The sequence below is a fragment of the Tympanuchus pallidicinctus genome, unplaced genomic scaffold (genome assembly GCF_026119805.1).
Source record: "Tympanuchus pallidicinctus isolate F22 unplaced genomic scaffold, pur_lepc_1.0 scaffold1, whole genome shotgun sequence".
NCBI classification, from domain to species: Eukaryota; Metazoa; Chordata; class Aves; order Galliformes; family Phasianidae; genus Tympanuchus; species Tympanuchus pallidicinctus.
Window position 1 is genome coordinate 43,430,880 of NW_026294618.1, and position 20,886 is coordinate 43,451,765.

Sequence of the window (20,886 nt, forward strand, 5' to 3'; positions counted from 1 at the left end):
CCAACCTTGATCAAGGGGAGGCTGTTGACAAGGCCTTCTTGCTTCATCTGCAAGTGATGTCACACTTGCAGGCTCTCATCCTGATGAGGGTTTTCAACCATTCAGATACCTGCTGGGAAACAATGCAGCGAGCTGCAAGCAGTCCAGGAGATTTCTAGAGTACATTGGCATCAACCTTCTCATTCAGGTAACAGACATACCCACCAGAGGTGAAGCACTGCTGGACCTGTTGCTCACTAACAGTGAAGAGATCATAAAAGAGGTTAAGATTAGAGGCAGCCTGGGCTGCAGCGACCGTGCCCTGGTCAAGTTCATGATCTTGAGTAACATGGGCCCGGAAAAGAGTGGAATCAAGATGCTGAATTTCAGGGGAGCGGACTTCAGGCTGCTAAAGGAATTGTTGGAGGAGATCTTCTGGAAAGCTGTCCTTAGAGGCAAACGAGTGTAGCAAAGCTGTCTACCCTTTCAGGATTTTTTACCCTTTAACTTTTCTGAGAGCTCAAGAGCTCTCCACCCCCCACAGTAAGATATCAGGCAGATGAGGCATGAAACCAGCCTGTGTTTTCTCTGTCTCTGCCTCTTTATGTGGGTCTCTTTGGACTCTGGCCCTTGCCTTTTACTTCACAGAATACTTATCAAAAGATGATAGATGAGATATGTTAAACTAAATGCCTAGTGCACTTGTTCTTTGCTTCATAGAGTACTCTGGGGCCCTCCAAATCTTATGGGACTTGACTTTTCCTGGACTTGAGTTCCCTGGTGAGCAAAAAGCGCAACTCTGTGCTATAAATAAAAATAAGTATCACAAGCTCTAGGACTGCAGGCATGTGGAAATCTCTCTGATACTGACATCTGCTTGTTTCCTATTTTTTGTTTTCCTTAGGCAGTGTATCTTGTGGGAAATCCAGTGGCAGCAATATCGTTGAGTGGGCACATGCCTTTGTGGATCGGTTTGCAGTGTTGTTTGACCTTTGGACCTGTGAAACTGCTCTCTTGGAAAAAAAATGCCAGGTACAGGTATTTTTCTTGGTCTGGGAAACAGTGACTTGCAATCAGCTCACTTCAGGTTGTTTTAAGGCTCCCTTTCAGCAGTATTTCCTGTTGTGAATACATGTGGATGGTGGTACAAGTTCCAGATGCACAGGGACGTGCTGCTGGGCTGGGATGAGCCCAGAGGGCTGGAGCTATTGGGTACTGTAAATTGGGCCCATGTCCTTATTTTGCAATAAGGAAACAGAACTGTTCTTTCATGTGCATTTGTAGCTGCTGTGCCAGGGGTTGGCAGCGTATCTGCAAGGTCTCAGTGAGACTGCCCATCAGGGTAAGAGATGATTAAGAAGGACAAGGCTAAATGATGAGTGCTGGGGTAAACCCCTGCAGAGCTTGAGTCCTCAAAGAGTCCCAGATGCCAATTTTATTCTGTAGTCCCGAAAAGAAGAGGTTCAGTCTGCAGCTGGTTGGGCTGGATTACCCTTTGTCAGAAGAAAGGAGAGAGGTATTTTACAGGATATACTATAGAAGATATTCCTTTCATCAGTACAAGTGATATATAACACTATATACATTACAAATTTGTTTCTTCTTTTTTAGTTAATCTACTTGAGCCAAAAATGCCATGATTTTCTGTGGGATAAATTTTGTTTAAAAAATACTAGTTATGTCTATTAAGTGGACTGTAGCTTTGCTGTTTACTATGGCTGCTGCATATTCTGAGGTATTCTCTTTCCTCTCTGAATCTAGTCAGGTGTCTGTATTTTGCTGTGGAACATGTGTATATATTGTTTTTGCCCAAAGATTAGCCTTGATATTAGACAAATTCAGAATAGGAGACCCAGAGGAACTTGATGTTTTGGGGGGGAGAGGGAGGGTTGGACTCGATGATTGCTGGAGGTCCCTTCCAACCCCTACGATTCTGTGATTCTGTGATTCTGTGTATGGGACTCACCAGACCCCAGAACAACAAAGAGAATGTCAGGAAGGTAACGTCAGGTAAAGTAGCAGATAGACCACTTCAGAAGCAGAGAGAAAAGGCAGTAATTAAGGTCACTTTAATATACTTGAAATGTTTTCTTTTCAGTCCTGGGATAGCACAGTTCTCAGTTCTCAGAATAGGAATGCCAGAGGATGTTAGGGAATCTCCTGTGTGCCACTGAAGAGGCTTTAAATAGAAAAGCTTTTAAACTAAAACAGTTGTAGGTAGTTTAAGAATCTCATAGGACCCCTCTCCTGTTTTCATAGTGGTGCCTTGTGTGACAGCTATGTAATTGCCTAGCCCATAAGTTTCTGCTCTCATCCCAATAGACCTCACTTTCCAGTGCTGCATCATTACCTCTGCAAATCTACCTTTTATTTTTATCACAGATCTTCTGTATTAAGAAACTTGCTTTTTTTTTTTTGGGGGGGGGGAGGGGGTGGAATTCCAGTAGAGAAGAATGAAGCATCTACACCAGCAGTGCACTAATTCTCTTTCAACAATGTCAAGGAGCATATCCTGGAACCACTCTCACAATACAACTCTCTAGGCAGAATTAAATGTATAAATATGCTTTTCCTGAATGTTTCTTGCATTCAATTCAAATGAAATAGAATTGAGTCTCTCTAGCTTTGTTCCAACCTGGACAAAATTCTTTCTGTGTGAGGAAACAAAAGCCTTTTGTTCAGCAGCTGAGACAGCTTGGCTTAGCCAATATAAAACTTGTCTATGACGTATTGCTCAAGCACTGTATTAACCTCCTCCAAACAGTTCAGTTCAGACAGGTCTAAACCAGAGAACTTGTCTTCTTCCATTGAAATCTGCATTTTTATCTACCGAGTTATTTCTGAGCCCTTTTGCAACTTCCTCTTCCACAGTTTCCTGGGTTCAGCATGAAAAGTAGCATGGATAAGTTTCTACTTCTGTGTCAATGCAAAATAACCTACTGCAGATCATTTCATATTGATATGACCAATTTGTCCAAAAGCAATAGTAACCCCAGTTCATATTTTCTATCTCATAGTTGCTATTGACCAAAAAGTACTACAGTGAGAATTTAGGTGCTGCTGTACTTGACACTTCACTTTTTCCATCCCAGGCTTTGGGAATTTGTAATTAAAATCATTAGTTCAATAAAGCTTTACAGCTGTTCTTGGTAGAGGAGTCTGGAGAGGGCATGTGACTTTCTGCATCTTTAATTACATATTGAATTAATTGGAATTTCTCAAAAAATACATGATTAACTGAGATGCTAATTGCTATATGAGATAACAGAGAGTCTTGCATGAATCTGCAAGTTTCAGGTTAGGGGAAACTGTTTTTCAAAGACATGACAACAATGTGTGGGCTGGAGAAGAAAAAGAGCATGAATTAGATCTGGAAAATGGTAGGTGCTTTTTAAGTAGTAATCTGCTACTTGCTATTTTACAAGAGGAAGAATATATAGAATAAAAATCTTCATGCTTCAGTAAAAAACATAATAAGGCAAGGTGTAAATAAAATATTTCCTTCAGACAGGAGATATTCTATGCATTCTATGCTCTGTTTCTGATCCTTTTGATGAAGTGTCTTATGATATTTCGTGCCAAAAACCAGATGCCATGGTGGTAGGTCACAGTAAGTTTCATACAGGTGGCAACTTCCATGTTCAGAAATGTTTTGCCAAAATGAAATGAATATTTGGATGAATAAACAATTCTAAATGTGTTTCTGAATACCTCCCCAGCTTCTAGATGTTTACTTAGAGGCCTACCAACATGCTTTGGACCCAGAGGAAAGATTTGCTTTGGCCCAAGCAATAACTGACATCATGCATAAACATCCACGGTTTGATCTTGAGCTTGAATATTTTGTGAACATCTACAGAGATGAATGCATCTGTTTACAACTTCAAGCCCAGCTGCTGAGGGACATAGTAAACCAACAAGTATGTTGAATTTACAGTATATCCATCTTGGGCGAGCGGGAGGTGAAACTTTGGTTGTCGCCTGCGCTGCTTTACAGTGCCAACTTCAGTTACTACTAGTTTGATAGTGAAGCCTATGTATGCTTTGTAAATTGAAATAAAAAAATTGAAAGTTGAAAGCTATGATTTCATCAGTATCAGAAAGAGAGCGCTGGAAAGGTTTCAGAGCTTCATGTGTCACATTAAAGTCACATCTGCTATCAGCTGAGATAGGTGGAAACAGTAGTTGAGAGGTGCAGAAGCAGGACAAAACTACAATGCGTAGATTTGTAATGCAGTGGATAAGAAAAGAGTCTTGTTTAGAGTTCATTCTCTGATTTTACAAAGAACATACAAACAAAATTTGCACTTTGAAGTCTAAAATGCAGTATATTTCAGATAGCTGGGATTTCTTTTGCTAATAATTAAGATACAGCATTTTAAACTCTCAGATTTTAATTCTCATTTAAAATCTGCTTAAGCTTCCTCTGTATCCTGACACAAGGTACTTCACTTCTTTGAGTTTCTAGTTCAGAAGTTTAATAAGTTATCCTTTGTAACATATCTTTTGGTCTACAAATGGAAGTTTTTATTTCAGTGCAAGAGACCACTGTTAAGCTATTGTTGCCATGAATGATGCCATATTGGTAGCTTTTAGAATTGGAAGGTTGTCAGCATCACTGGTGCTCTAAGTTTGTTTAGAAAAAATATGAAAGATTTCAAAATAATTTTAGAAGGAATAACTCAGCTCGAGTGGGTATTTATACAAACAACTTGAAATGATAATTTTTAACATATAATATAAAAATAAAACAATAAATTTATTATGTAAAAGTTTTTATAGCTTGATTTTAAATGAAGAGTAGAAATCAGGATGCCTGATTGGATGTAGGATTTTCTTGGCTAATATCATTTGTGTTTATTGCTAACTTTTAGATAGATGTCCAGAGGGAATACGTCCCCAAGATTTGGCGGAAAGGTCAGAAAGGTGGCATCAATGAATTTGGACTTCCTCCTAATGTGATCACTAAGCAACTTGTCTCTCTTAACACTAGCTGGTGAGTGACTTCACGCTTTTATTTTTCTGGAGAGTAACTCTTTCTGATCTAGTTTCTGTGACTGATGAAAAGAATTGTGGGCCAACACATGAAAAGTAAGACTATTTGAGAAAACAACAGTCATGAGGTGAATTAGGCAGTAACATTTCATGTTATTTAGTCTTGTGCTATTTAGAATACCATTGGATGTGCCAGAAAAACATTCAAGAAAGAAAAGTGATTCCTCCCCACCATCTTTGCTCTTCCCTGCTTTGACAGTGGGTTTGCTTAATTCATCTTGCACCACAGTGGGAAATTAATATTCCTGTGGATAAAGTAACTGTGAAAGTGCATGTTTAACTTTAGCCTTGCTTTGGACTTACTGCCTTGATATTCAAACATGGCTTTTCAGTTTACACTGCCTTCTTGCCACCGTCTGTTACACATTCTCACCCAAGTGTCCAGTTTGATAGGTACATACTGTATTTTCACATGAGAGCCATCTATTACCCATAACATAGACCTGTGCTATGTTCCCCCTCCTGCAGCTATGCGACATTGTGGATTATATGAAGGATTTAGCAGCTGATACATACCCAGAAGCCAACCCAGCCTCTGGTCCTCTGTCTGAATCCCCTTGCCTCTATTCCTCCTACTGCACACACATTTTGATTGTGTTGGTTACTCAAGGGCTAATTTTGAAGTGCAGACACTTTTAATGAGTGGGCATGACATGAAAATGTGGCTAACGGACATGAAAATGTGGCTAATAAAGCAGATCAGCTAGCAAAAGATAATTTAGAACATTCTGTTTTCATTAGCAATTGAGACTACTTAAATGTGTTCCAACATAATTATGTTTATTAAGGCTTCAGTTCTATTTTTAGATTTGAAGATTGATTTCTGATCTACAGCTAAAGCCATTGCAATTTATTCTTGCCAATTAAGCAATTTCAGAGTTTCCTTATTAGAGAGCTTTGTTCTTTTTGTTATTTTTAAGTGCTGCTTCGAAGAATATTTATTTGCTGGAGTTTCATCCTTCTCTTGGTCTGGTGTGCTCGATCCCCAAGGCTCTGGAGTGTATCTACCAGGAGTTCTACAGCATCTCTAGACCCAAAACAGCCAGTAGAGCAATTAAGCTAGAAAAAAAAGTGCTTCAACTGATACTTGATGAATGGCTGACTATGGAAAAACCAGAATCTTTCTACAGTTCTCAGATTCAAAAAGATGTAAGTTCCACTTTTGCTTGTGTTGGAAGTAACTGTTTACAGCCAAATCCCAGCCCAGTTCAATTGATGTTCAACTGATATACTTCATGGTTAGTATTAGGTATGTGATTCTTAATATCAGGCCAGTTATTTTTTTCAAGGTTGGAGAAGATCCGTACCATCCATCTTTAAAATAAAATATGTCTGTATTTCTGTGAAAGAACACAGATAGGTAGAACTCTTGATCTCACACTAGTATAAAATAAGAGCAGTCATATTAGGGAGAGGCTAAATACAGACATTTTAAAGCAGGATGAGATCACAGTAAGTCTCCAGGTTTTGCATTTGTGTATATACAGTTCTTAAACATCAGTAACAAAAAAGACTGGACATTAAAGCAAATACTGTTATGGGTGGAGCTGGTTATTACTATAATGTGCATCATTTCCTGATGTAAGACTCTTGGCTGGTTATAGTTTTATAAATACTAATTATTGTGAATGAAATTACTGATGCTAGATGTCTCCATCAGGTTGTTTTTTTTATTATTATTATTTTTTTAGCCAGCTTAGTTAATGCTGACAGCAAGAAATGAAAAATAAATGAATTTATCTCTTTTGTCTACAAGTTCATAATATAGTTATGTTCTTGAGCACATCACTAAATTTTGGAAAGGCTCATTAGGTACTGATATGGTACGCTTTAATTCCTGCCAAGTTTGGCCAACATAAATTAAATGAAAATATGCAATTGCACCAGAAAATATGCAATTGCACCATATTCAATTGGAAGACAAGATGTGAAGTTTGTGTACACTGGTATATCTGTAACATGAATCAAATCAGAACCAGTGTTACTGCAGAAATATCTCTGGACTAAGCAGTTTGTGTTTGATTTGGATCTGAGCACTTGAAGTGGGCACAAGGAGCTACTCGCTCTCACTGTCACATTACCTGCAGTGGAGACAGTGGTGGGCAAGAAAATAGAGACCAATGCAAGGTAGAAGGGCGTAGCTATTTCAGATATTTTCTTGCCCTGCCATTGTACAAATCCCAAGAATTTCTTATCCAGCATCTGTTTGATGCCAATAAAATCCTCTGGCAGTTCTCCAGTCCTCCTGCACATTGCAGATGACAAATGATTCTTTTTTTTTTTTTTTAGTTTCGAATCCTAGAAATCAGTGGCAGAGATCTATGTATAGATCTTAAAGTTACTGCTCTGCTATTGCTAAGGCAGAAAGAGAAACTTCTTGTCCATTCCTTTTCTCTAAGACAAGCTGTGGATGAGAAAAATGCACACAAGAAGGCAATGTTTAGAAAACACTAATACTGTTGCAGTCAAGCATATTTTAGGAAATTTACCTTTGCCAGCATGAATTTAGTTTGGTTTCCATTTGCAGTCATGATGAGTGAGTCTCTGTATTATCACAATGGGTTTTTTTTTGGCTCATTTTTACAAAATAAACATTTCTGACCTTCCTGAACTGCTCCATTTGTGACCCTTGACCATATTCTTTCATGTTTTTCCAACTTTTCACTGAAGAAGGTTTTACAAGATCCAATATGTATTCCCCATTTGACTTCCTAAATGTCTTTCAACTTCATAATAAACAAGTTACCTAGCTGCAAGGTACAGATGCTGCAGGGCTTGCAACATGTACTTGGGAAGATGAGAGATGTTTCTCTTACCCAAGCCATTATCAGCTATTCAGAAGACGTTGCCCAGAGAGGTGGTGGAAGCCCTGTCCCTGGAGACATTCAAGATCAGGCTGGTTGGGGCTCTGAGCAGCCCGATCTAGCTGTAGGTATCCCTGTTCATTGTAGGGAAGTTGGACGAGGTGGTCTTTAAAGGTCCCTTCCGATCAAACGACTCCAACTCAGATTATTCTATGAGATCAAGAGCTGTTCTGTTCATAAACACACCATTTGATAGACTCACCCAACTGATCTATTCTCATGCTTCACCAGCATCACCAAGTTCTCTTTAAAGTCTAGCATAGATTTGCTTTAATGGAATCTAAGCTTATTTGCTCTTGCTCTCTCTGGAAATGGGGAGCATGGTTTTTGTAGCAGCTCTGGGAGGAAGCACATAGGTTGCTGTGTCCCACCTATCCAGAGTCACAGTTACAAAAGCACGTTGGGGAAGAGGGACAAACTGAAAAATGTTGCACAATTTCTGACACTTGTCTTTGGGTTGTGGTCATTTCAAAATGGTTTTTTTTCAGTGTAGCCCTTAAGATTTAGTAAATGGCAGGTGTTGAAATCTAGAATTTATTACTAATAACAGCACGTCTGGCTTCAGATTTCCTCATATTCTGTGATTCACTCATCGCAGATGGCAAAGCATGAATCCATTCAGTTACAGCAGTGGCCATGACAATCTGCCTGGCATGGTTGTGCAAATTGTGACAGCTGGAGACAGAGCATCTTTTTCTTCACAAAGAGCCAAAAGTTGTTTCTGCCACTTCTTCCAAAGCACAACAGCCATTTTCTTCTTTCTGGCTCTCCACATTACCAAGCTGTAGCTTTTCATCATTTTCCATTCCTGATATTGCTGCTCCTTTGGGTCCTTCCACCATTCCAGTAGTCTAGATGAGTTGCTGCCCCCATTTTGGGAGCATCATGCTTGTACATATGTACAAGTACACGCTCATTGTAAGAGGAATAGCAGCACATAGTAATGTGAACCCAGTCACAGAACCCCTGCCTTAGAAGGATGCATACCTCTGAAAGTCTTCTGAATTTTTATTAAAATAAAAAAAGGGCAAATATCGTGTATTCCAGGAATTGGAAAGTCCTTTGAAGAAAGTAAAGTTTATGAATTCAATGACTGTACCTTTCAAGCAAGTGCCAAAACTCCAGTATATTTTCAGAGGTCAGAGTGGACCCTGTCCTGACCTTGCATGTGTTGCATGTTAGAAGCAATTCCAATCACGATTTACTCCAGAAAAAATATTCAAAGGCCTTTTGTTGTCTTCGTATGAATTACACTTGCATTAACGTTTTTTTTCACTTACCTTCCAGTTGTTTGCAGAGATACTCATAGAGGACCCTGTGCTGGTACAAGACATTGCTTTGTCACTATTAGAGGAGAGAGCAGATGAAGAAAGAAAAGAAGGGAGAGAAAGGCAACTCTTTATCCTGGATTCATTCTCTTTGCTCCTGGAACTGATCACGCTCCGGCATCGGTTGATTGAGGTGGCAACAGAGAGCTCACAGTTAGCCAGGTTGGTGGATTGACAGTGCAGGTTTAGCTATGAGGACTTGAGAGAGGCTGTTTGGAGGGGAAAAGTAAATCCTTTCAAATTGGTCAGTTAGTATAGTTGGAAAAAGTCAGAGAGAGAGCACATGCATTTGTGTTGTGGGAAATATTTTTATCCAATATGTGGAAAGAGAGTCTGTCTGGGGTTTGCAAGGTGTTTATTAGTTTCATAAGCTGAGAGACAAATCAAGGCTTAGCAGAACAGGCCCTTTGCCCAGTGAAAATGGGAATTCTGTGATTCAATGAAATTTTGTCAAAAGATGGGGCAGCAGGAGGAATATGCTGGTTCAGTGAAGATTGTCTCAATCGCCTTCTTATGAACAGTATTAGAATATAAAAAAAATCACACAGGAAGTGCATATAAGCTTTGTTCACTACCGGAAATAGGAAAGCATAAAGATTGTCCTGGATGTACTGATCCTTGCAGAGGATAAAGTAAAATATTCTACACAAAGGAAATCAGTGTCATGAATTAAGGAAATTGTCATGTAAGCTGGAGAAAATGACATTTGTAAAGAGAAACAAGGAAGATAAGGACTGAGCTAAAGGGGAGATCTATCCTCTGCAGGATAGTGTTGACCTGCTGTCTTGGATGCAAGTTGTTACTGAAGTTCTCCTTGCTCAGCTGCATATTATCTCACATTTTTATTAATGAGTTAAGTAGAAAGTATAAGGACATGTTATTACAATCAGGACATTAGAGTGGTGGAAGATAAAACTGATACAGAAAATAAATGAAATATCTTAGAAAGATATTAGAAAGAACGCGTAGTTCTAAGGTATGAAGTAGCAGGAAGGAGATAAACATCACTAACACAAAGCTTAAGGCTATGCATAATAATAGGCAATTCTGTAAACTTCTTTGGAAACAGGAGGAGGAAGAACTGGGTGTATAGCTGGCAATTATAATAACTACATATTGCAACCATGATGGGGGAGGAAGTCACGATATCCTACTGTGAATCAGACAGTGAGTTTTGTTTTCCATGGAGATCAGAACTGATGCCTTTTATGTGATTCTGGTGAGGCTTCACCCGCATTATTAAGTATAGTTTCAAGATTTATCTTCAGGAAAGATAAATGCAGAATGGAATGGAAGCAGAAATGATCTAATAGAATGATGAGGGGAAATAGAAAATGCATTTTACAGAAGTAAATGAAATATCTTGGCTTGTTTGTCCTAGCAAAATGAAGTCTGAGAGAAGATATGATTGTTCTCTATAAATACATTGGGAAGATAAGCATTGGGAATGGAGAACAGCTATTTAGGGGCAATTTTGGCAGCAGAACAAATGGAGCTAATCACTGTGAATAAATTTAAACTAAAAATTAAAAGGAGATTTCTAAGAATCAGACAAAAAAAGTTCTGGAACATAAAGAGCTGAGGGAAGAAAATGAACATAATTTTAAAATGTAGCTTAATTCATGTATGAAAGTATTTGTCATGATTTCATGCAATAGCAAAGTTGTGCATTTTGGACAGATGACCCTTCAGCCATATTTTCCCCTTGTAACAACTCTTTATCCAGCTTTCCTCTGTAAAATGTGAACTCCAAATTAAAAAAGTCAGAAGCGTTTATTTTCAGCAGCTAAAAACCTAGATGTGTCATAAAATCATAGAATCATATCATAGAATAGGTTGGATAGGAAGGGACCTCAAGGATCATCAAGGTCCAATCCCCTGCCATGATTAGATTGGCCAGGGCCCCATTCAAACTGGCCTTGAACACCTCCAGGGGCAGGGCATCCACAGCCTGTCTTGGCAACCTGTCCCAACACCTCACCACTCTCTGAGTGAAAAGCTTCCCCCTGACATCTAATATAAATCTCCCTTCCTTTAGTTTAAAACCATTCCCCCTTGTCCTATTACTATCTACCCGTGTAAAAAATTCATTTCCCCCCTGTTTGTAATCTCCCTTTAAAGATTGGAAGGTCATAATGAGGTCTAATTCTAATTAAACTTATTACTCTGCTTTGGTTATCTCTGTGTTCCAATACTCATACATGCTCTCACATAAATTTTCTGGTAATTAACAAGGAGTAAAGTTATAGTGCAACTTTTCATTTAGCTGAAAAATCAATATAAAATCACCTTTTTTTCTTGAAGCCTATAAGAACTTAATATTTCAAAAGCCCTGTCTCCATGTCAGATTTCATTGGTGCTCACCAACTGATTTAGAAGTTATCTAGAGGAGATAGATGAGCTGACAGATTGGTTATGTGGCTGCATTTGTTTTATGAAGAAGGCTAATACCTACTCACCTGAGGTGACATACTTAGAATTCCCTGAAAGGCAGCAGGAAATTGTCTTTTTTTTCTGGCAAAGGATGGGAATTCAGTAGAAAGTTATGTCAGAAAGTAAGATTTCACAATGCATATGCAAGGTCATTAAGCATAACACTATCTTCATTTAATAGAAGATGATTAAGTCAGCCTAAATATCAGTATAAACATACATAGTTTATTCAGGGTGACGTTTTGAGGGGCTATTTTTACACCCTCACATGATATGATGAAATTCACTGTTCATTATAATATCAACTCAGATTCAGACTGAAGCATCAGAAAGGCTGGTAATCTTTCTTCCTGCTGTGCAGAGCAACATGAAATGAGTGCACATACATTTATAGATTCCTCTGTCTCATACTATAGGTTCTACCAGACTTTTGGGAGATTTGCAAGAATTACTCCCATCACTTGCCTATCTGTTCATTCCTGAAGTTTCTTTCTGTCTATAAAAGCATATTTAAGTTGTATGCACTATTCCTAATAGCCCTTGTTGCTCCTCTCTGTTCCTCAGTCTTTCAATCTTCACCTTCGATTATCTAGTGAAAAGAAAAAGGACATGCTTTGGTACAACTAAACAATGCCAATTTAGTGTGAATTTTGCTTCTCTCTCTCTCTCTCTCTCTTTTTTTTTTTTTTTTAATATATTCACCTTTTTGATATCTTTCCTTTTTCCCTATTTTTTTTCCTTTACACAGTACTAGTAAGCTTATCTGTGTATCGCTGTTTGTGCTGTAAAGGCTATCCATGCATTTGTATTTTGTTACCTGTGAGATCAGCATTTGTAGTCATTACAGAGGGTTTTATTCAACCTTAGAGCTGATTTGTATATTTATGGATTGATGTTCATGGTGTCCTCCATATCCTGTTTTGTCTTCTGCCCTTTTCTTTCTGTAACTTTGCAGGCAGAGAATTCTACATATTTTTAAAGAACTGGGAACTGTGACTTCTGGGTCCTATTTATGTCTTTATCACGTTCTCACACCTTAACTTCTCTTTGACATGTTTTCTTGATTGATAAAACACCTGCCTGTAGATGTTAGCAGGACGCAAGGGATTATCTTATTTCTTCGCAGTCTGTTTCAAAAAGAAATTTTCTCTTTATAACATCTTCTTATACTATATGAAAAGAAGGATCACAGATCAGATTTTCTGTGTTTTTGTGGTTTTGCATCTGAAGGAAGAGACTGATAGATCCCTAGGGAGGGAGTATAGACTATGTCCAACTTCAGGCACCTGGGGCTTTAGAGTCCTCCTGAACTACTTGTTGCATCTAGACAGTGTGTTTACTGCTGGTCGACTGTCCTGGTCTTTTGCTGTACTGCAGAGATACTGCTGGAATTGTGTCACACTGAGAATAAAGCTCTCTTAAGTTATAAAATTACTATTTTCATAGTAATAACATGTCTGAGTTCTGCTTGGCTATGAAACTTCTTTTGCAGTCTGCCCTCCTTCTAGTTCCTAGCCTAAAGCTGTCTTCCCCTCTGTCAATCCCTTCTAAATAGAACATTTAGCATCTTTTCCTTGATTTTTCTATGTAATGTCATAAACTCTTGACTTACTGTCCTTTGTTTGTAACTCCAAGTTCATATATGTAACTCTGTAGTTCAATCTATGCTGATTGAACTGTCAATACTAAACAAAAATCAGCTCTCAGGGTGGAAGGCTCATTTGCCATAACACTTGAGACGACAATAAATGTTTAAAGTTGGATGCAGATTTCTTCTTGAAATGAACCTTCTGGATGTAGATTTCTAAGCAAGCATTACTTAAACAGAGAGAAAATTTGTTTTTGAAATGCATCCATGTTTTTGTGTGGTTTTGTTGCTTGTTTTTGTTTTGTTTTTTTTGTTTTTTCCCTTTCTAGCTTATATAAGGCTTTTGCAATGGAAGCAGGTTTTGGGGAGTTCCATTTGTATCTGAGGCCAGTGCAATTTGAATCTGCTCTTCACAGGGAGAAAGCAGACCATCTGCCACCGACATATATTACCTCTCTCCTGGAAGATGACAGCTGTGTTGACAGGTAGACTGAACTTCTTTGTGTTTCAGAGAACATAGTCTTTTCTAGATTGGATGTGATCAAGTCTTCAAATAGATTAGGCTAAAATATAAAAACTTCCATGCATAAAACATACACAAATATTCAAGTAAGAAATGTAGAATGCTACATGATTTCTTTTTCTGTAGAGTTTGAGATCAAATACTTCTAATTTGAAGCCATTGAGCAGTGAAAGCAAGGTGGCACTGAATTTGCATGCAACTGTGGCAATTTTGGAACTAAAATGCGTTCTCTTCAAAGCAGAGGATGCACAACAGGGCATCTTTACTCTTTAAAGAGTTCATATGTATGTTTGTATTTACATATATGTGTATTTGTGTATAGCAAATACATGTACATACACAATATACACATGTTTGTATTTACATACACACTTTGTTTATCTGTGTGTGTTTTAGACCAAGCTTTAAGATGAAGAAAGGCAACAACCTGTGAATTTTCTTACTAAATTTAGGAAGGATATTCCTGTCATTTCCTAACATAGGTACAAGGGCTCTCTTTTTACCTTTGTGAGTACCACTTGCAGTCGTGTGCTATTACTTGCTTCCCTTTCACTTGCATACATGCTTACTTGCTGCAGAAATCTGTTTCTGCAGATTTCAAGTTAGTTTAGCAACCTGGAATGAAATTTCAGCTCTGAATTGCACTGTGGGCAGTGGTGGACATCAGATTACAGGAGATAGGACAGCACAAAAAAGAGTTAGGAACCAATGGAAGACCAACAAGATATCAGCACAATAAACAAGCAGATTTTTCAATGGTTTAGACCAGGATTATCTAGGAGAAGCTGAAGAATCATCGTAAACCACAAAACATCGTGGGTTAGTCTTTTTCTTACAAAACTACTTCCAGAAAGTATAGCAACATTCTAAGATCACCTATTTAGGAACTAGAGTGACAGATTTCCTTATGTAATCTAAATGTAAAGGGTAAATAAACGGAAAGTATTTCTGAACTAATCACTATTTTCATTTCACTTTGGCTTCATTTCAATTTGGCTTCTTTCTGTGTCATACTTTGTGTTTATAAAAAATCTTCTATTGCAGATATATTCCAAGTAGCTTACCATTAAGCATTCAAGAGATCGACACTCACGTTGGAAAATTTAGTTTCAGGACAAGACATGGTGTTATGCAGGTGAATGGATTAATTTCCAGAATAAGCAACAAATATGTATTATTTTGTCATTTATTTACTGGGTAGATAACGGCCTCAGTCATGTGTTTGCTAGATGCTAGATAAAATTCTCTACACTTGGTTTTTGAATGAAAATACTGTTTTGTAAAGTGATTTTAGTGTGGCTTAATACAGGAATCCTTGCTGAGGTTAAACTCATTAAGTCAACAAAGTTTTGTCTGAGGAAATTTTTTAAAGAAAGCAGGATGGATGTGTGTGGCTATGCGCACACACAATTACAACACTAGATGTAGAGAGTTCTCTAAAGGAAGAAAATGACTTTAGTCTTCAATACCATCTTGTATACTTAATCCTTTCCTCTACTGTATGAATGTGTAAAACCAGTATTGCACGGTGCCACGCTATGGAGCTTTCTTTTTCTGCCCAGGGAGGCAATGGAATAGCCATCCCTGTAGGTTTTGAAGAAACATCTAGATGCAGTACTGAGGGGCATGGTTAGTGGGCATGGTGGCAGTGATTGGCAGTTGGACCAGATGTATTTCAACTGTAATGATTCTATAAAAATTCAACGATTCTCTAAAACTCTCCTCAAAATTTTCTTTCCATTAACTCACTCATTACCTGTATTCTACAGCATGTGATTACAAATTTACCAAGGAAAATTAAGTTCTTTACAGGGAGAGTGGTGAGGTGCTGGAACAGGCTGTCCAGAGAGGTTGTGGATGCCCGGTCTCTGGAGGTGTTCAAGGCCAGATTGGATGGGGCCCTGGGCAGCCTGGTCTAGTATTAAATGGGGAGGTTGGTGGCCCTGCATGTGGCAGGGGGGTTGGAGATTCATCATCTTTGAGGTCCCTTCCAACCCTGCCATTCTGTGTGATTCTGTGTGAGAATCAGGTCTGTTTTATTTACTATCTACTCCTTTGCCAGCCTGTCTGCATTTACTGCATGCTCTGGTAACATCATGATTTGCAGAGGAGATCTGAGAATATAGCCTACTAAATACAAGTGATTTAACTGTTTTCTCAGTCTCTGCATTTGGTCATCTTTCAGTGTTAACTACATATACAAATGTAATAGAATGTTCTCCCTTTCTCCCCTTCATTTTACTAAATTGCTAAGTAATACTAAGCTGAAGTAATCCAAAACAAAGTGATGTCTGTAAAGCAACTTTCCTTCAAAACTGTAGAGGCAATGCCTAATAAATACTTCATGCATAAAATGAAAATATTTTTTGTTTTCACTCTCCTTAGCTCTTGTGTCCATCTGGAATAAAGAACATGCAACTTATCCTTGCCTGCCAGGTCATTCAGAAAAATGCTCTTTTGGCAGCTGTTCAGCAAGCGTCCTTTTGTTACCTGGTCCAGTTTACCCATTCCCTGGACATAAAGGTTAGTGATTAACACCCTCCTCCTCAAACTGCACTGTTAATGAGTTTTGTCAAACTTAGCCCAAAGAAGGCACCTGTTAATCCTGCTTATAATCAATTGCGTGGTGATCCTGTGCGACACTGAGAACAGCATCACCGATGACTGAAGGAACTGCTGTGATTGTCTATTAGCATACGACACAAAAATAAATGGTATCACATCAGTGACTTTATTTAAAGTCTATTAGTTGGGTAAGTGATGAAGCATAGCTAAAAATATACCTCAAGGTAGGTCTGAAAGAGATTGGAGATGAATTGAATTCAAAATGCATTGATTAAATCTCATAACTTGTAATATGCAGAAAGGCTAGCAATCACAATTTGACCTTGAAATATGTACTTTTCTGGGATGGTGATACCATCATCTCCTGCTGTTTGCATTTTTCCTGTTTTCTGAAAATAGAAATATGGTCAGCACTTTTTCAAATGGGAAATATTTATGCCAGCCTGATGCTATAATGTTGGTTTAAAAGAAATCTGCTGGGTCACCAGCCATTAATCTTCCTCATCTTATATTAGGCATCATTTTATGTTTCTTATGTGAAGCTCAGGTGCTGCCCTTGCTTCACACATGATGCATTGATGTACAGCTTTTTGGTGCATTTTTTTATGTAGGTATTTCTCTTTCAGAGATAGCTATTACAGTGATGAGCTAAGCAAATTTGTATGTAGTTTTGAACTTCTAAGGCAAACAGAGATTCTTTAGTCTTCTATTGCCTTTTCTGTGCTTACATTGACATCCCTTTCCATGCTCCTTAGGACACACTCCCTTAGTCCTGTCTTGTCTTGCATCCATATGGTCCCTTGTCACCTAGCAGTATCCTCAGCCCTATTCTTTATATAAGTAGTGCCTGCATTTGCTGGATAGCTGGGCAAGAAGTGCTTTGTTTTTGGCAAGTTTGTATCAGCATGTATACAGATACATGCTGACTGCCAGAAACCCAGTGGGAGCTGAGCAGGCCGAGTAAGATGGCAAGCAATCAAACTCTCCTTGCCTTTTCCAGGGGAAGGATGGTTCCTCTCTAACTGGATGTTGGTTATGCAAAAGTGGAAGGAACTTTACACCATTCAGACTTCTTCTATCAAATGTATTTAAAATTAGGCAGAGGGTTCAAAAGTTGTTAGAGATATGCTGAATAGGCTAAGGCAACCAAGCTGAAACATTTCCCATGTGACTAGTTTCTTAGTAAGTTTAAAAAGGACAAATATACTTTGTTTTGGCTCCCAGTTGTCTCATTTTAAGTCATTCAGAGCAGTGTGAGCAGAGAAAAGGAAAAGATGTATTATGCTATTGTTACTTGCAAGCTCCTGAGCATGAACTGCCATTCCTAGAGAAATGCATAGTGTATAGTTTCATTACAAGTGAAAGTGCTCCTAAGGCTAAAACTCACCCCAGAGATGTTAAGCTTCTTGAAACAAAGTTGCTTCATGGCTGCATAGTTTGTATCCTGTGCTAACACAAAGGAGGTCAGTGACTCCTCCTTATGCAGCAGAGATCCATCATCCCAAACAAACTGAGGTCTTGATGGCTGCCCAGAAAACTGCTCAGTATGATGCTGGCAAAGCTGTCTCCATGTTGCTGAGCAGGAATGCTTTACACAACAGACTGATCTTGTGGAAATCTGGGCAGCACCCAGAATACATCCCTGGAGTAGCTGGCTGTGCAGCCTCCCAGGGCTTTTTTGGACCAGCTCGTTGGACTGAAGAGCCCATGGTCTTGTTGGTCCCTGGTTTCCATTCCCTCTCAAGTGTGAGATTTTCTGGTTAATTTCTGACCAGATCTTGTGGCACTGAAATGTTCTGTGGAACTGAACAGCTCCAACCTTGGTTTCCTTCCTAAATCAATCCTTGCTTCTTTTGTCAGAAATGACACTGCACATGTCTGTCCATTTATTTCTAAGGCACGTTGGATATTCCCTCTGCACAGTGAAGTGGGAAGAATCATTCTTCGGGTAAGAAGTCAGTTTTCTACTAGAACAGAGCCAAGGTGTTCTTCATCAGACCCATCTGCAGACTGGCATTACTGTGAGTTAGGGTAGTAGTTAGGAGAAGGGACTCAATAAACTCACTATCAACATGTGGCTTTTTTGAGTTTTTCTTTCTTCTAGTTTCTCCCTACTCAAAAGACTATAGCTTTTCTTGACTTGCAGGGGAAGTGTGCTTTTTTAGCTTCTTTGCAACAAATAGGGAAAACCAGAGAAATCTGGACCATGCTGTGCCAATTTTGAAATCAGACACTTAGAAAAGTACCACTTGTTCCTTCTTGAATATTAGAATTGTGGTTTTGGTTTTTTTTTTTTCATAAATATGCAGAATTTTCTTAGTTTCCTTCATAACAGGATCTATTGGGAATGCTCAAGGGGAAGCAAAATCATTTCCCCTACAAGCAGTGTGGGTATGGAACATCTTTGAAAAAGCAAATATTTAGGAGTATTCATATTTTATTTGTAGCTGATTGGGTGTCAAGAATGTTGTCTGATTTATAAATAGAGTACTGCCTCTGACTGTATGCCTCTACAGCTTCATTATGCCTGTGTTCCATGAGAAATGTTTCTCTTCTGTGACTTTCAGTGATCCCAGTGAGTTATTATACCATAAAGTTAGAGTAAATTAGAGCATGCAGCATTGCAAATCTACCTTGAAGAGCTGCCATTCTTTATGAGAGCAAGCACAACATTTATATTCTTGATATTTTAGGAAGGAAATGTAAGTCTAACAAGTCAGAGCAGTTCAGCTAGTGGAAGAAATTCTGTATCTGGAAGCCAAGCAGAGGATCAGCTTCTGCCAGCAACCACGCCAGCCACATCATTTTCTCCTGGGCGTTTTTCATATTTGCACCGAGCCTTTCACAGGTATTTGTTACAGACTGGCCAAGCCCTACCACTGATAGGGGTTGGTCTGGTGTATGTGCGAATCCAGAGCACATCCTGCTTTACATTCCACTGGTCCTTGGCAGTAATAAAATGTAATGATGTACTTTCAATCACAAGGACACAGTCCTAGGCACCCCACTTCTTGGTGTGGACCAGTCTGACCATTATGATCCTTTAACCGTACCCTGTCAATGGGACTCAGGCATCAGACATCAGATCCTGTAGAGATAACCTGTTATTAATATTGTGCCACTTCTCCTGTAGAGCAGAGCCTGGTCTTCATGTTCATGTGCCCACCTACTCACCCCAGGGTTCATCTTGTCTCTGGTAGCTGCTGCAGAAAATCTAGTGCATTTATTTCTGTTATGGATAACGAGCTAGTAAAATGCATAATGTTGGAGAAATTGTGTTTGATCTAGCTAAGTCATTTGAGCAGTTCAAGTGGCACTTAGGAACCTTTTGAGAGGGGATTCTTCTGAGGTCTTATGCTCTTTTTCCCTTGTCAGGCCTCCAGAAGCTTTTGTTTCCATTCAGCTGGAGAAACAAGGGCCCCGAGATATGATGCTGAACACTTTCATCCATAAGAAAGAAACGCTGGGCAGCAGAATGCAAAACCCTGTAAGTACCTCTTAGCCTTTTTGAGAGAGACTGCTGATTCCTGGTGCAAAGGCAAAGCTGTACCTTTGAGATTGCACTATACTTACTCTGAGCTTTAATGAGGAAGATATTCTGTTAAGGCACCCCTCTGAGCATAGAGCGCCCCATTGTGATCACCTGCCTCATAATGCAGCTGCCTGTGTAGTCTAGGAAAAGCTTCTGTAAGTCTTCAGTTTCTCTGTGAAGCGGCTTTGGGGGTCAGCAACTACCTTGCAAGTGACCAAGTACATGGGGGCTATCTGAGCACTGGTGAACAGTTTGTGATGGTAGATGAGGAGAAGGAGGCTACAAAGCTGGGACGTGGTTAGGGTGTGCATGTCAGGCTCAGGGCTGCAGCCTCACAGCATCAGTAGTGAGTGACTTGAAGGCCCATGGAGAGTGGCTTTGAGATGTGCTGCATGGAAGTGGAGGAGAAAGCCCAGCAGTTGTATTGTAGGGGTGGAAATAGCAAATTTTCACAGAATCATAGAATTCTTAACGTTGGAAAAAACCTCCACCAGCCCATCTCCATCGTGCCCACTAACCGTGTCCCTGAGTGCCACATATACATGTTTCTTGAACACGTTCAGGGATGGGGGCTTCACCACCTCCCTGGGCAGCCTGTGCCACTGCTTCACCACCCTTTCTGAGAAAAATTTTTGTATATTTAAGAAATGCTTTATTTTTACCTCAGCGGTAGGCTGGTCTCAACTTAGGAAAGGTGGAAGGTACTCAAGAGAACCTTCTTCTGCTATGCTGTTCCCTCATGCTCTCCCGTGGGTATGGCTGTGGGGCTCGTGACAGACACGTACATGAAAAGCAACAGCAGTCTGCAGTCACATGGCTAACTAAAGGCTGTGGTCACTAGCAGGGTTTGCTCACAGACTATTTCCAAACTAATTAAGAGGTAAACTCTGACTATAATAAGGAAGCAAATTCTGAATATTGCAGCATTTCAATACCTAAAGGGAGCCTACAGAGGGGAGGGGAATCAACTCTTTGAAAGGGTTGGTAACTGCAGGATGAGGGGAAATGGTTTGAAGTTG

The 20,886-nt window shown here is 39.3% G+C and overlaps 1 protein-coding gene across 3 annotated transcripts in view; it reads left to right on the plus strand.

Moving 5' to 3' along the window:
• The window catches only part of LOC128073912 (uncharacterized), an 83,758-nt gene that overhangs the window by 21,580 nt on the left and 41,292 nt on the right, over nucleotides 1-20,886 (plus strand). For all 3 annotated transcript variants that reach the window (XM_052669265.1, XM_052669355.1, XM_052669443.1), the window contains 10 exons: nucleotides 884-1,011; nucleotides 3,699-3,899; nucleotides 4,854-4,975; nucleotides 5,955-6,183; nucleotides 9,186-9,388; nucleotides 13,577-13,732; nucleotides 14,815-14,905; nucleotides 16,156-16,293; nucleotides 19,029-19,183; nucleotides 19,711-19,822. In XM_052669265.1, coding sequence (XP_052525225.1) covers nucleotides 884-1,011; nucleotides 3,699-3,899; nucleotides 4,854-4,975; nucleotides 5,955-6,183; nucleotides 9,186-9,388; nucleotides 13,577-13,732; nucleotides 14,815-14,905; nucleotides 16,156-16,293; nucleotides 19,029-19,183; nucleotides 19,711-19,822 — 1,535 coding nt within the window. The remainder of the gene's footprint in view (nucleotides 1-883; nucleotides 1,012-3,698; nucleotides 3,900-4,853; nucleotides 4,976-5,954; nucleotides 6,184-9,185; nucleotides 9,389-13,576; nucleotides 13,733-14,814; nucleotides 14,906-16,155; nucleotides 16,294-19,028; nucleotides 19,184-19,710; nucleotides 19,823-20,886) is intronic.